Source organism: Tiliqua scincoides, chromosome 2 (assembly GCF_035046505.1).
Source record: "Tiliqua scincoides isolate rTilSci1 chromosome 2, rTilSci1.hap2, whole genome shotgun sequence".
NCBI lineage: Eukaryota > Metazoa > Chordata > Lepidosauria > Squamata > Scincidae > Tiliqua > Tiliqua scincoides.
Window position 1 is genome coordinate 130,418,348 of NC_089822.1, and position 13,500 is coordinate 130,431,847.

The following is a 13,500-nucleotide window of genomic DNA, read 5'->3' on the forward strand; positions in this document are numbered from 1 at the left end:
CTATGCACATAAATTATAAGCTATAAAAACATAAATATGCAGAGGCACTGCATTAAATACAATATATTAGCATCATAAAAACATGGCACTTAAATATGTATTAAATATACATAACAGCTTTTTCATTCTTAAGGCTTTCTCGAGTTTAGTGATCACCTACTATAACAGGTGATGCACAGATCAGCTTGCCAATTAGAATGTTCCCAAATCCTAACAGCACAATCTTAGATTTACCTACTTTGAAGTAAGTCTCAAAGTGTTCAGTGAGACTTATTCCAAAGAAAATTTCTCTGCAGGATCTCAGCCTAACTTAGGTGACCCTATCCCCTCTCCACTTTGTTATCAACTGTGTTTATTTTTAAGGCTGATATTTGGAAATTGGATTTGGTGGCATTTTGACATGGCCTATACACCATTTGTGGGAGCATACATCTCAGATTTTAAAATGTTTCCTCTCCCCATGTATAAAGTAACACAAAGCACATCACATTTAAGATATAAGGCAAACAAATACCATGAGAATGGCACACAACTATTGATCCTACATTATAATAAGATACAAATGATAAAGACATTTGTTTGAGTCATTTGGCAGCTGTCTCCAGTGAGCCACATTGTACTGGATGCAATGTTCAGTCAGTGGCATCTGATCTATAATGCCCTTACACTCATGCAGCTCATCACTTCATGCGGCTTGAGTGTCAAACATGCAAATATGAACTTACACCCTAACATTCCAAGGGGTACAGTGTTGCTGTTCAGTTCACAAACGGATACTAAACTGCTGCTGGGTGTGAAGACAATCAACTCCTTCCCCCTCTTCAAGACTGATGTTGGCAAGTTCTGGAAATGGTCCGCTGTAGTGTTGAGGCATGCACAGCTCAGACCACCCTGCTCTGCCTACAATTGCTTGGTTATTTTAGGCACACATTGGCACTGGGACATTCAGGCTCTGGAGATGAGGCCCCACTACTGCTGTGCCTTGAGACACAGCAAAGCATGCCAGGCACAGTAGCTCAAGGTTGCCCTTAGCAGGCCTCAGTCACAGACATGGCTCTTCTTCACATCAGGAAGCCTTTAAGTAATCCGAGATACCAGTCACCAGCTTCACTTTAGGCTTCTAGATAGATTCACCACAGGGTCCTGTGCTGTCATCAGAAGGCAAGAACAGTGGTCTTGTTTTGTCCCATTTAACGACTCAGAAACTGCAGGTTGATCTCTCCCTCTGGTACCAGCAGGGTACGTGTCATCGGCTTCACTGACTGCCCTTCGTGTTCCGGCTTCACTTCAAAATGCGTCAGGATCTGTTTAAGGAAGAGAAGGAAACATACAAAATCAGCACCCTTGGAAACAAAGCTGGGGGCAAAGTCTGAAAACAGGAAGGTGGTCAGAGAAGGGACAAATAAGGAATACATTTGAGAAGATCCAGATTTGTTGGAGAAAGCCAGAGAGGCTTTGAGTCCAACAGGTGAGATATGCAGGGAGTGGGAAGACAGTACAGAAGTGGTTTACTGGGCAAGTGAAACAGCAGTAAATCTGACTGCTGCATCACATCTACTTCTTGCATTGGTTCAAAAAGGAAAGATGCCATTCCCAGTAGACTTGGACCCTTCCAGCGATCTGTTTTATTGTGCAATTCCCTTTACAGGGCAAGGAAAAAAGCCAGGGCAAGCAACTCAGTCAGCAAGCAGAAAGAGCATGAAACGCGAAGGACTCAGCGTTTTCCAGCTGAAAAGGCAAAGGTAGATAACAAGCACATGCAACCTGTGTCCCATCAAGACTAAGGCCTTGGGGAAAGCAGGTTGCAAAGCCTTATGATGCAGCAGTCACACCAAAAGAGAAAAGAACAGAGCCATCCTCAAGAACCCCTGATCAATTTGCAAAAAAACCCAGCAGCAGGAGAGGAGAGTGACAGCCCCATCCTATCCACACTTTCCTGGGAGTCAGTCTCATTGACACTAATGGGACTTACTTCTGAGCAGACATGCATAGGATGGGGCTGTCAATCTAAACTGGCACTGAAATGAAGGGGTCCTTCAACAGCTTCTCCACACACCCAGCTTCCTGTTCAGGCCACATCCCTCATGCTGCCTTTACCAATTAGATGGCAGCACTGCCTTCAAATGTGGTTCAGGTTCCTTGCTGAGCCCACAATCTTTTACTGTCTGTTGTCGTATGCTTTTAGCTGCTGTTTTCAGGTTTTTTTATTTGTGCTACTATGGTTTTAATATGCAATTTGATTATGCATCTTTTAATTATATATGTGTCTCATGTTGTAAACCCCCTGGGGCACCAGGTTTGGCTACCTGGGGGAAATAAACTAACTATGGAGAAGCAGTCCCATGACCTTTTCATCACATGGCCAGAGGCCTTTGTCAGGATACCACGGAAACAGAACACCAGAGTGGAGGGGGGCTTGTGACCCAGCAAGGGTTTTCTCCAGGCAAATACTCACCCTGGTCAAGGCGAGATACACTTCCAGCTCTGCAATGCGTCGGCCTATGCAGCTGCGCTTGCCAAAGCCAAAGGGGATGGAGGCATATGGGTGGTGCGCCTCATCCTTGTGAAGCCATCTTTCTGGCTGGAACGAGTTGGGATTGGTGAAGTACTTTTCGTCACGAGATGTTGCATAATGGCAGAGAGTAATCAGGGTCTAAGGGAGGAAGAGAGGAATCATGAGAAGAGCAATCCCAATGCAGAAGTGCAGGCAGCTTATTTAGTACAATCAAGCCACATTGAAGCAGCAAAGCTCCATTTCAGTGTACCCATCCGCATCCTTCTCCACCTGTTTCCTCAGGCTACTTCTTGAGGCTACCACTCTACCATCATTTGCCTGCACATTCACTGCCACTGGCGTTTCCTTCAAGGAACATTTTTCATCACATCTGTCTGCCAAGGAAGCCCTCTGCCATGGAAGATCTGCATATGGCAGAGGATTCTGCTATGAACCTTTCAAGTGCACTCTCCATTCACCAGAAATCATTGGCCAAGTCTATCAGTATACCTCTTCATTGCCCTACACAAATTGAAAAATGACTCCATGAAGCCACACATTGCCAATCCTAATCTTCCCTTTCAGTCAAGCCATCTTTCAGTGAATTTTGATGATATGAAAAGAATAGCAGACAAAAGTGTGAGCCTAAATATGACTATAAAGTTTAGGGTTCCAAGAAATAGTTTGAACAAAGCTTATAAAAAAAAGCCCCATTACATTCACAATACTGAGAACAATATATAATGTATGTATGTAATATATTATGTCTGTAATATATCCCAATTTTCTGTGGCAGATTGTGTAAATCTTCTAGGCAGGGACTACAATACATCACTTCTAGGCTGTGCATAGCCTTGAGCAGTAGTTGCACATCAAAAGCCAGAGGAACAGTATTGTGCGGAGATGAACAATAGGTACTGCCATTGAACACACCCTGGCCAAGAGTCAGATAATCCACTGATCACCACCCAGATCAGCCTATACAACCACTGATGAGCGCTGCTGAAGCCAGACTGCTCCAGATAGTTCAGGCAAGAAAGCCGGGCTGTGGCTTCCCTGCATACTTCCTTTAGCAATTATGCTAACTAATATAAATCAGAGCCCAATCCTATCCAACATTCCAGCACCAATTCAGCTGCAATGCAGCCCCAAGGTAAGGGAACAAACATGCCCTTACCTTGAGAAGGCCTCCATGACTGCTCCCCCACTGCAGGATGCAGAGCATGCCCCATTGGCATGGCTGCACCAATGCTGGAAAGATGGATAGGACTAGGCCCAAAGCTCTTCAATTCCAGACCCTCCTCCCAGAAAGAACACCCATATTCTCAACTCACTGGCTCTACAGTCAAACTCAGTAAATGCTCCCAATGCATTGTGGTCTGTCCACATAAGTCAGCCCCATCTTCTACCCCTAAACTATTCCCAGACATCGCCCTGTTGGCATCCAGTTTGCACCAGGCTCACCTTTTTGGGAATGAGATAGTCCCCCACTTGAATGTCCCGGTCTGCGATGACACGTGCATTGCCAGGAATCACTGGATACAACCTGCAGAGAGGAAACAGAAAGACCAAGGTGAGTGTAAAAAAATTAGCATCCCACATGGTGCAATGTTCACTCTGCTCCTGAAGCTTATGAGTTTTAAGTACCATGCATATGGGTTTTGCTTAGCCAAATGGTTGCATTGTTATAGCTGTCGAGACCCAGACAGCGTATTTTTAATGCATTCAGTTTTCCTGCTTAGGGTGAAGCAGAGAATCGTCTTAATTGCAAAGACCTCTAGGATGCATGAAAGTGGCCAAATCATGAGACGTTTGCTCCATGTTCCTACATGGTTTGACGTATGTGGAGGTTCTTTCATTGAGACTCGCATCTTAATAGCCATGGTGTAGGCTTCCTCATGAGGAAGCTGCTTGAACCATTCACTAAAGAGGCTATACTATATCTCCAAAACTAAACGTGATAGGGCAAAACGGATGCCATTTTTTGAATCAGCACCCCAAATATACCCAGGAATTGGAGTAACGTTTAAGGAAGCAAAATGTGTGTTGGCCTGTGATATCAGACGCTGTGAACAAACAGGGGAGGGTTGATCTTACGACAGTGACCTATAGATGACATGTATCTCGAAAGGCCTTGAGTTACTGCCACTCAGCCTCTACACTGGAATAGCAACCCTCTGGGCAAACACAGGCCTGATAAAATGTTTATGCTTTTGACAGAAAAACCCCGACACTTCCCCATCTATTGCCCCTCCGTTTATTCCCAGCAACAATGCTTACCTCAGTGCCTCTTTCACCACTGCCTTCAGCAGGGGCATCTGGGCCACGTCAGCTGCTGATGGGATCGGCTTTTCCTTCATCACAGTTGAAATTTCCTTGTGAAGAGCTGCCTGCACCTCAGGGTGACGGGACAACTCATACAGGCTCCAAGACAAGGTGCTCGAGATCTGCAGAGATACAGAAGGAGCTAGATCAGTCATTAGGTCAAGAATGGAGGCTTTACTGCAGTACAAGCTATCGGTAATCATATCACTTTCACATGGCAGAATAAAGTATTGCACAGCCATAGCTTTAAACAGTCTACTATACTCTGTATGTAGAATTAAGAGCACAATGCATTCAGTATTGTTGTAAGAAACTGGTAACTAAGGCATGGAAAGAATATCCACCCTCGGGTCCAAGTAACATTCCAAGGAGAAAGAGGTGTGAGCCTTGAGACCCATGGAGCAAAAAGGCACTCTGTACATGCACAGAGGTACTCTTTAAACACACTGAAAGCTATATCTCACATTCTAGAGTTAGGCACTGGCACAGTAAATATATACCTGCATATATCTGCCCTCCTGCAAGGATAGGCAGAGAAGGGAATGAGACATGTAGAACAAGAGAGCAGTTCCAGAACACATGTCATTCTAGGGCTCATTATTATTCTTAGCCTAAGAAGTGGCACAGATAATCCAGAAAGAGCTGTCATACAGCCCTGCCTGCAGTACCCATAGAAGAGCCCATCACCCCACTGAATCTGCATGCATTTTTCCATCCCACAGGTCTATTATAACCAATGCCCAAACGCACAAGGCTTCTACAGACAGGAAAGAAATAATGCCTCACTCATAAAGGAAACACTCAGCCCGAGTGCCTTACAAAATGCTTACCGTGTCGACACCAGCCAGCAGAAGCTCTGTCACATTTCCATAGATGGATTTCATGGACAGTTTCTCCTGTGCCAGGTAGTAAGTCAGGTATTTGCCTTCCACCTTCTCTCCCTGCAATACTTTTTCCGATACCTCCGCCATTCGCTTGTCAATGTGCCCCTTGGCTGGAAAAGAGATTAGTCAAGAGATAAGCACTTGTCCTCCTGGGACACCCATCAAGCAGCACATTCAATCACTCATCACAGACACAGCAGCCTTGGATGGACTACTTTTAAGCCATAATCAGTTTCTGTACAACTTTATGCAAGCAGGAGAAAAACATCAGAGATTGGGGAAAGCAGAGTCTTGAACATAAATGGTAGTCATTGCTCTCAGGCAGGAATACGCTGCTCATGAGGTGTTGCTACGTGACCTACTTGGATCTCAGTTGCAAAGAGGCTGCGTGGCTGCATGCCCAGATATACTACAAACAGAGCAATCAATTCTGATTACTTCGACTTAAAAAAAAAAACACCCCACATAAGTTTCTAGTCCTCTTGGAGGACAGCTTTAAAGAAAAAATAGCAAATGTCTCCTAATGAAATGCAAATGTCTTCTAATAAGATACTACAATGGTAAAAGCTTTTCAATAGACTGAATGACTTATTTTAAAAGGTGCGAATAAACCCAGGCACTGACACTCACCAAATTCAAACATGTAGTCCCAGGACTCACAGAACTTCTCCCATGGCTTAGGGAAGATTCGATGCAAGAATTTGGGCATTGCCATGGTAAGAAGGGTCATGACGAACATGGTGTTGATGGAACTAATGAAGGTCTCAGTTTCCTTTGGCACTTCAGGTTCTAGGCAACCAATTCGGGATTCAAAGAGAACTGAAGAGATGCCTAAAAGAGAACAAATCAGGGTTAATAAAGCTATGGGAGCAGATGGAATCTAAAAGTCTGCCTTGGCACCTTCCTATCCTTTATCTAACCATGCACCTTTAAGGGAGGAAAAGATGGCAAGATACCCCAATGTCCATCTTCTGCAATTCTACAGTTGATCACTTAAACCAGATTCACTTGCCTGTTTTCTAACATGAGGAAATCAATATGCGCTGACTTTTTAAAAACCATGATTTGAGCATGATGAGCTGGCCATGTGGATTCCTCAATACATGCCCAGATTTTCTGGGATGTTAAAAAAAATTTCAACTACAGGCTCAACGAGGTCATGAAGCATTCACAACACATCATAGTCCATCAGAAAGGTCAACACATTGCCATCAGAAAAAAAGGGGAAGGATTGTGTATAAACTGGTCCTTGTTGCATTTGAAACTCAAAATGTGAAAGGCAGATGTGAGAGCAGGCCAGTGTCAGCAGAGCTATACCCTGTGGATTTGTAGATAGGGTGGCTCCCTTAATCAACTCCTCCCAAAAAAGTCAAATGTACTTTATATTGCAATTTAAGCCAATTTACTTGCTTCTGCTGGACAGGAAAAACAAATCAGCATCACTGGAAGCTTCCCTTCTGGGGATAACAGCACTTTGGCGCAGGGGCATTATCAGGACAGTGGCATAACGGAAACAGTTTTTTAAAAAACCCTCCCTGTGAGCTGCAGGCACTCGTTACAACTTTTTAAACTCCAGAAAGATTGATGTGCAATCTAAAAGTTTAATGCAATGTGATGCTTGGCCCTTACTTGCAGCATTTGGACCAGATACGCAACCCTGTCCCTACCTGTCAGTCCCCAAGAGACATACCTTCCAATCCAAACTTGTAAAACTCATCAGCCACATTCTTGACGACTTGTTGCTCATGGAGATTCCGTTGACGCTCCAGCCGACGGACCAGGTCACTGACCACGTCATTCAGGGTGCCTGTGTAGGATTCCACCTCCTTTGGTTTCAACATATGCTTCCCCAGGATGCTGCGGATCTTCTGCCACTCCTCGCCTTCCCTGCAAGAAGAGAAGAGGCCTTGGGTTAAATCACTGGCTGGGAAAAGTGCCCAAATCCCTGCATCAAAACACCAGGACAGGAGTGAACATCCTAGCTCCAAACAGAGGTACACATTAGTCCAAGTCATCAGCTCAGAGACAGATGCAGGACCGGAAAGGATAAGACACCCCATAAATCATAAGCAAATCTTCCAGGGCACCAGGGAAGTATTTGAGCTGTGCTTAGAAAGAGCGGCTGGAAGAAATCTGCTGGTTGCTTTGTTGTACTTTTCTGGTTACTCACATCCTGCGTCTAGACTGCGGAAGCACTCGCCCAGCTGGTGAGAACTCCTCTCAAAGACGCCCTGAGTCACAGATTGCCAAGTGCCTTGAGAGGCTCACTCCCAGCTCGTATTTTGCGCAAGTCCAAACGGGAGCCTGCAGTTCCCATATGACACATTTCCCGGAAACAACCGTGAGAACGAGAAGCCACATCAAACTGGGACAGCAGGGGGTCCTTGTCTTCCCACTTAAATCAGGGGAGGCAAGGGAGATTCCTCTGATTAACCAAGGAGACGTAACCTCAGAATCCAGAGTTAATGCTCCTCAGGGTGCAATACAAACTCTGACTAAAGGATTCCAGAAGACAGGACTTCTAAGATGCTGTACAGTTTGGAATGGGCCTAGGATTCTCTCTCAAAACAGCCTGTGTCCTTTGCACTCATCTTTGCTTGGAAGACGGGTTACAAGCCATGATGTGCATGTGCAACCTCCTGATTTTAGAAATGGGCTATGTCAGAATGCCAGATGCAAGGGAGGGCACCAGAATGAGGTCTCTTGTTAACTGGTGTGCTCCCTGGGGCATTTGGTGGGCCGCTGTGAGATACAGGAAGCTGGACTAGATGGGCCTATGGCCTGATCCAGTGGGGCTGTTCTTATGTTCTTATGGGAGGGGGAAACGTCTTCAAGATCTTTCCTGCCCTTTGCCCGTCACAGCTTAATGATGATGAAGTTACCAGATGTGATGGACTGACCTGGAGTGTCAGGTTTTTACATCCTTATGAGGGAAAGAGAAAAATCTCAGGGAAAGGCACCAAGAGCAAAACTAAGAGGGTAAGCTTTTTCCACTTCAATGTTACATTTTGCCATTAGTGCCACCATCATGTCTGACAGCCTCCACTATCATGAGCTATTAAGCACAGCAGGGGTGTGCACCTGTGACCCCTCAGTCCCCGGTCCAGACAGAGGCTACTATGCTCTGCCTTTACCCTGTCCACTTCCATCTCCTGGCACATCCCGAAGCTATGCCTGGCACATCCCGAAGCTATGCCTCCAGGACCCTAGAGACTTGGCCACACCGGACCGTATTCCAAGTCTTCCCGACTATACCACAACCAGGCCTGCAGCTCATTCCAGACCAGAAATGCCACAAACCTCGGTTGTGGTTGGCCACCAGTGTTGTAAGAAGCTGTTACCTCATTCAGCTGGAGAGAGTACTAAACATAGCAGGGACAGGAAGGAAATGGATGCAACACCCAACTTCTCAAGTCAACCTGCTTACACATTTGTTTTAAAAATGTGTAGGTGGTAGATTATGTAACTGCTTATAGTCTCTAGGGATGTAGATGTATGGTAGTTTTACATTTTAGGAACTAAGAGAAACAGACCACACATGGCTTTTCATAATCCTATGCTCCTATATCCACCCAGCAGATTCCACCACATGTCATATCACATGACATGTCACCACATGTCACATGAAGCCCACCAACTTCAGAAACATCAGCAGGTTCTCAGGGTTTCTTCCAAAATGGCGGCAGTGTCACATAATAGCACAATGGGCCTATATTCAAAATTTCTTAGAAACTTAGAAACTACTAGAGGGAACTACTGCCTAAGTACTAATGGTTGGAAAAATTCCTGGTGCTCTGTGAAACGTTTATCAAGGGACACCCACTGTAGTTTGAAGTGCTAAATTTTTAGGTGCCATGGAAAAACATGATTATTCAGCCACACTTTGAGGATTTATTAAAGTTTTAGGACTGGTTTGGTGAATGGTTTTTAGAGATGTGTGTTATGGATTTAAACTGTGAACCACCTTGGTTCCTTGTACAGGAAAGGTTAGATAATAGAATAAAATTCTGATTGGCACAGAATTTCCTAGAATGTTCCTCCTGCAACATGAAACCCATAAGTCTACATGTGTGAAGCAACTGTTGTCCATACTTACGCAGTAAGTAGCCCATATGAATGGCCCCGGCACATTCTATAATCCTTCCAGGAGCAGAGGTCTGAGCGGCTGGGATGTTTGCCTTCCTGTCTTAACACCTGTTCAATTAGGCTAGGATCTGCGACGTGGACAGTGAGGATGGGCCCAAAGCTGGCTTTCCATACTGGACCATACTTTGCTTTGCCTTCAATCTAGGACAAAAGCAAAAACAAAAATGTTGTTAGATGCCATAGAATGGCGAGATAAGTGGAAGCATTTCTTTTTAATTAGGAGGAAATAAAAATTCTTTTATAATCCGATTTGCTGAATTCCAATAATCAAGTAAGACAATAACTTTTCTCCCTAGCATCGCCCTTCTGCTGAACTAAACAGAACTCTATGCCTTTTAACAATGACACTAAAAGCAAGAATTTAATCAGTGAAGCTTTCTACAATATTGCATCTCCATGCCGAGAACACTTTGCATGCTGAATTTTTGTCCCTCGCAGACAGGCAGTGGAGCCCTATTAGAAAGAATGGTGGTAACCCTACAACCAGGCGGAAGAAGCATCTGCTGTGTAGACTGATGGACACAAAGCCATGGCAGTCTCATCACAGCACATTTGTGACTGCATCTTTCTGAGTATTGGAATGCATGTTCACATGAGTCTGAAAGAACATTCTGTGTGTACCTTTGGACAGCAGCTCCAAGCAGGTTAACATTATTGTCCAAAGATGTATGCAGAAACAGCCATCACTTTAGAGAAACATCCATCACTAAAATACTGGCTTCCTCTAGGGAAAAATAAGAGTGGGGAAGAGCTATACTGCAAGAACCCATCATGGAATTGAGGAATCTCAGCCTGGCATCCTCTTGAAACCAATAGCAAAACTGAGCAGTGTCATCAGCTAGCCTAGAGCAGTCTCTTTATGTAAAGGGCCCTGGAAATAAGTTTCTCCGGTGCTGGAGGAGACAGGAGTGGAGGAGTGAATCACTACCTTAATTAGATTTGGGAAAGGAACTGCTTCAGATTGAAGCCTTTGAATCACCTACTGCACTCATAATCACACCTGATACCTGCTCAAAGGGATTTTTTTTTTTTTGCCAAGTTACATTTCAGCAAATGAAACAGGATTCTTAATTTATATGCAGAGGGAGGAGGGCTTTATCAAGACACTCTTCCCATCAGGACACAAAAAATGAGTAAATCCCATTGATCTCAAGGGACCAGTTCCATTAAATTCCATTGATTTCAACGGGATAGTTTCAGTATGCATTGGAATCCATGGGATAAAGTGAGCGTAGGATTACAGACTTACTTGGAAGCCCCATCTGTTAAATGGAAATAGCCTATGTTTTACAAGGATGAATAAAGACTATTCTTCATGCAGAATGTTTTACTTTTACTGTGTACATATTGTGTTCTCTCTATATATTTATGTAGCTGGCAAACAAGTTTTGAAAGTACAAGACACTGAAATTCTTTCATCAAATCAACCTCCTAGACTGTTAGATACATCCTTGATTACATGCAGTATTTTAACTTTTATGGAGCCAGGGCAGCAAAGGAAGGCAATATGCAGAACCTTTATGCAGGTGTCATTTACTCAGACCTCTGCTCCTGGAAGGATTATAGAATGTGCCGGGGCCATTCATTTTTAAAGAAGGGGCCCCTTCTTTTTAAAGGCTACTTGTTTAAAACTTGTGAAAAACAAGACAACTATAATTGCACACAATTTGTCATGCTTCTCCAACCCATGCACTTGGCAAAAACATTAGAGGTTTCAATGGTCTCATTCATGCACACCTCTCGGAAGTGCTAATACTCTGTTTTGTTTTTCAAGCAGTACTTAAGGAAACAGGCGGTTTACACTGCAAGACAAAAAAATTTCTTAGCTCAGTGACTAGAGTTGTGTCAACTTGTACTACTGCCAAGCTTACACAGAGCTGCGTTGACAAGCAAACCAAGGAAAAGCATGCTTAGTCTACATTATTTAAATAGCTTTTTACAAGCCTGTTTAGAGACAAGTGGGGTGTACATCACAACTTTCTAAGTACACCTGAGGGAGGTTCCTTGAACCTTGTTTTATACTCTTTGCACAGCACATGTTTCAGCTGCCTAAAAACAAGTAATCAAAATGTATTACTATCCAGCATGGTTCTGGGAATTTAGTGTGTGTGTATGTTTGCAGTTCCCAGTTTTCAATGCTTTTAAAATGAAGTTTGAGACCACACTCCCACTGCTGATCTTTTTTAACCCGCTGGTATTTCAAACATTTTAGATTATGAGGTGTTCCTTATTTGTGTGAAGCCTCATCTATTTTAAACAAATGTCCTTAACTTTGGAGTTTGTTTCCCCTTGACCTGGAGGATCCAATGTACTCAATTACCTTACCAGTCACACTTCTAGATAGCCCATAAAGAAAACAGACTTTTTGGTAGGGCTAAATAAAAGAGGAACCAGGGTGCCATCCAGATACGGATGATGAATTCACAAGCTGACCTTCAACAAATCATTGTCAGGATCCAGAAACCTAGAAACAGTGTTCTTCTTGTACTATGGGGCTTTCCTGCATCTTTCCCAGCATAACGCCTTTGGAATCTCCTACAAAAACGGTTCCTGCGGGTTTTAATTTATTGGTTCAGGTTTAGCACATGAACTTTAGATCAAATTTAGCCGAAGTTTCCATTTTTACAAAATTCTGCCTGATGAAGAGTTCTGTGAAACTCACAACCTTGCATACTTCTACATTACTAGAATTTAATTCAATAAACTATATCCCTGCTGGTTTTAAAAACTCCATATTTCTAATGCTCTTAAAGACAAATGGTGGCTACAAAATATAAGCTGCTATAGATGCAAAGAGGTTTCAAGCTTTTAAAGACACTGAGAAAAGTGAAGAGATATTTTTTTTATTTCTTACCTGCCCTAAAAGTTTAATGATCCCACCTAAATAAAATGGTAATGGGGAAAAGGAAGATCCTGCACCCATTCTCTTCCACAAAATTACAGACATCCCAAAACCCTACCTGGAGCTCATGGAGTCTTGACAGCCCCTTTTTGCAGAAGAGGTCAGTGATGAAGCTGAGAGCACTGGGTCCCGGCATCTCCTCCAGGGTCTTGTGAGTTTTGATCACCTTCGCTGGGGATTTGAAAAGGGGCTCTGCCCAGAGCTCAGGGAAGCACCTGGAGAGCAGGGATGCTCTGCTGGCCAGCTTGAGTGTCTGAGGCATCTTGGCTCTAGCTGACCTATACACCTCGGTAGCTGGAAGAACTTCTTCTCCAGCATCATCTTGGCTGCCTTTTATTTACCTTGGGACACATGCAAAGCAAGGGAACCACGCCTCCCTGCACAGCTCATTACCATTATCTCCTCCCAAGCGGGGGGTATCATTCGATGACCAATCAGAGTGTTTCCGTCCCTTGCCTCCTTTCTCTTTCCAGGCACGGAGCCGCAGTACCCGCGATCGACTTCAGGGGGAAGCCAAGCTGCGCAAGGGGAAGGCTGGACCAGTTCCAAGACCCGGGAGAGCCGGGCGTAGTTCCAGTGTACCTGGAGCGCTTTTTTTCGGTTCGGGCAGGATGAATGGGGGCGCACGTGATCCGAAGTGGATCCGAATTCACGACTAATCCCGTTGCACACACGCGGCCCAGGATTACTCACGTCACCCACACACAAGCCTGCGATGAAGAAATGGGGGGAAAAGCCACACTTTTCGC

The 13,500-nt window shown here is 44.2% G+C and overlaps 1 protein-coding gene across 1 annotated transcript; it reads right to left on the reverse strand.

The window, feature by feature from the left end:
- Window positions 1–1,190: 1,190 nt before the first annotated feature.
- Window positions 1,191–13,013, reverse strand: CYP27B1 (cytochrome P450 family 27 subfamily B member 1). The gene is made up of 9 exons (XM_066617697.1): window positions 12,810–13,013; window positions 9,800–9,990; window positions 7,394–7,590; window positions 6,334–6,534; window positions 5,650–5,813; window positions 4,775–4,941; window positions 3,959–4,040; window positions 2,456–2,653; window positions 1,191–1,304 (listed from the first exon to the last, which is right to left on the reverse strand). The coding sequence occupies exons 1-9, from the start codon at window positions 13,011–13,013 to the stop codon at window positions 1,191–1,193; spliced, it is 1,518 nt and encodes a 505-aa protein (XP_066473794.1).
- Between the last annotated feature and the right edge of the window lie 487 nt (window positions 13,014–13,500).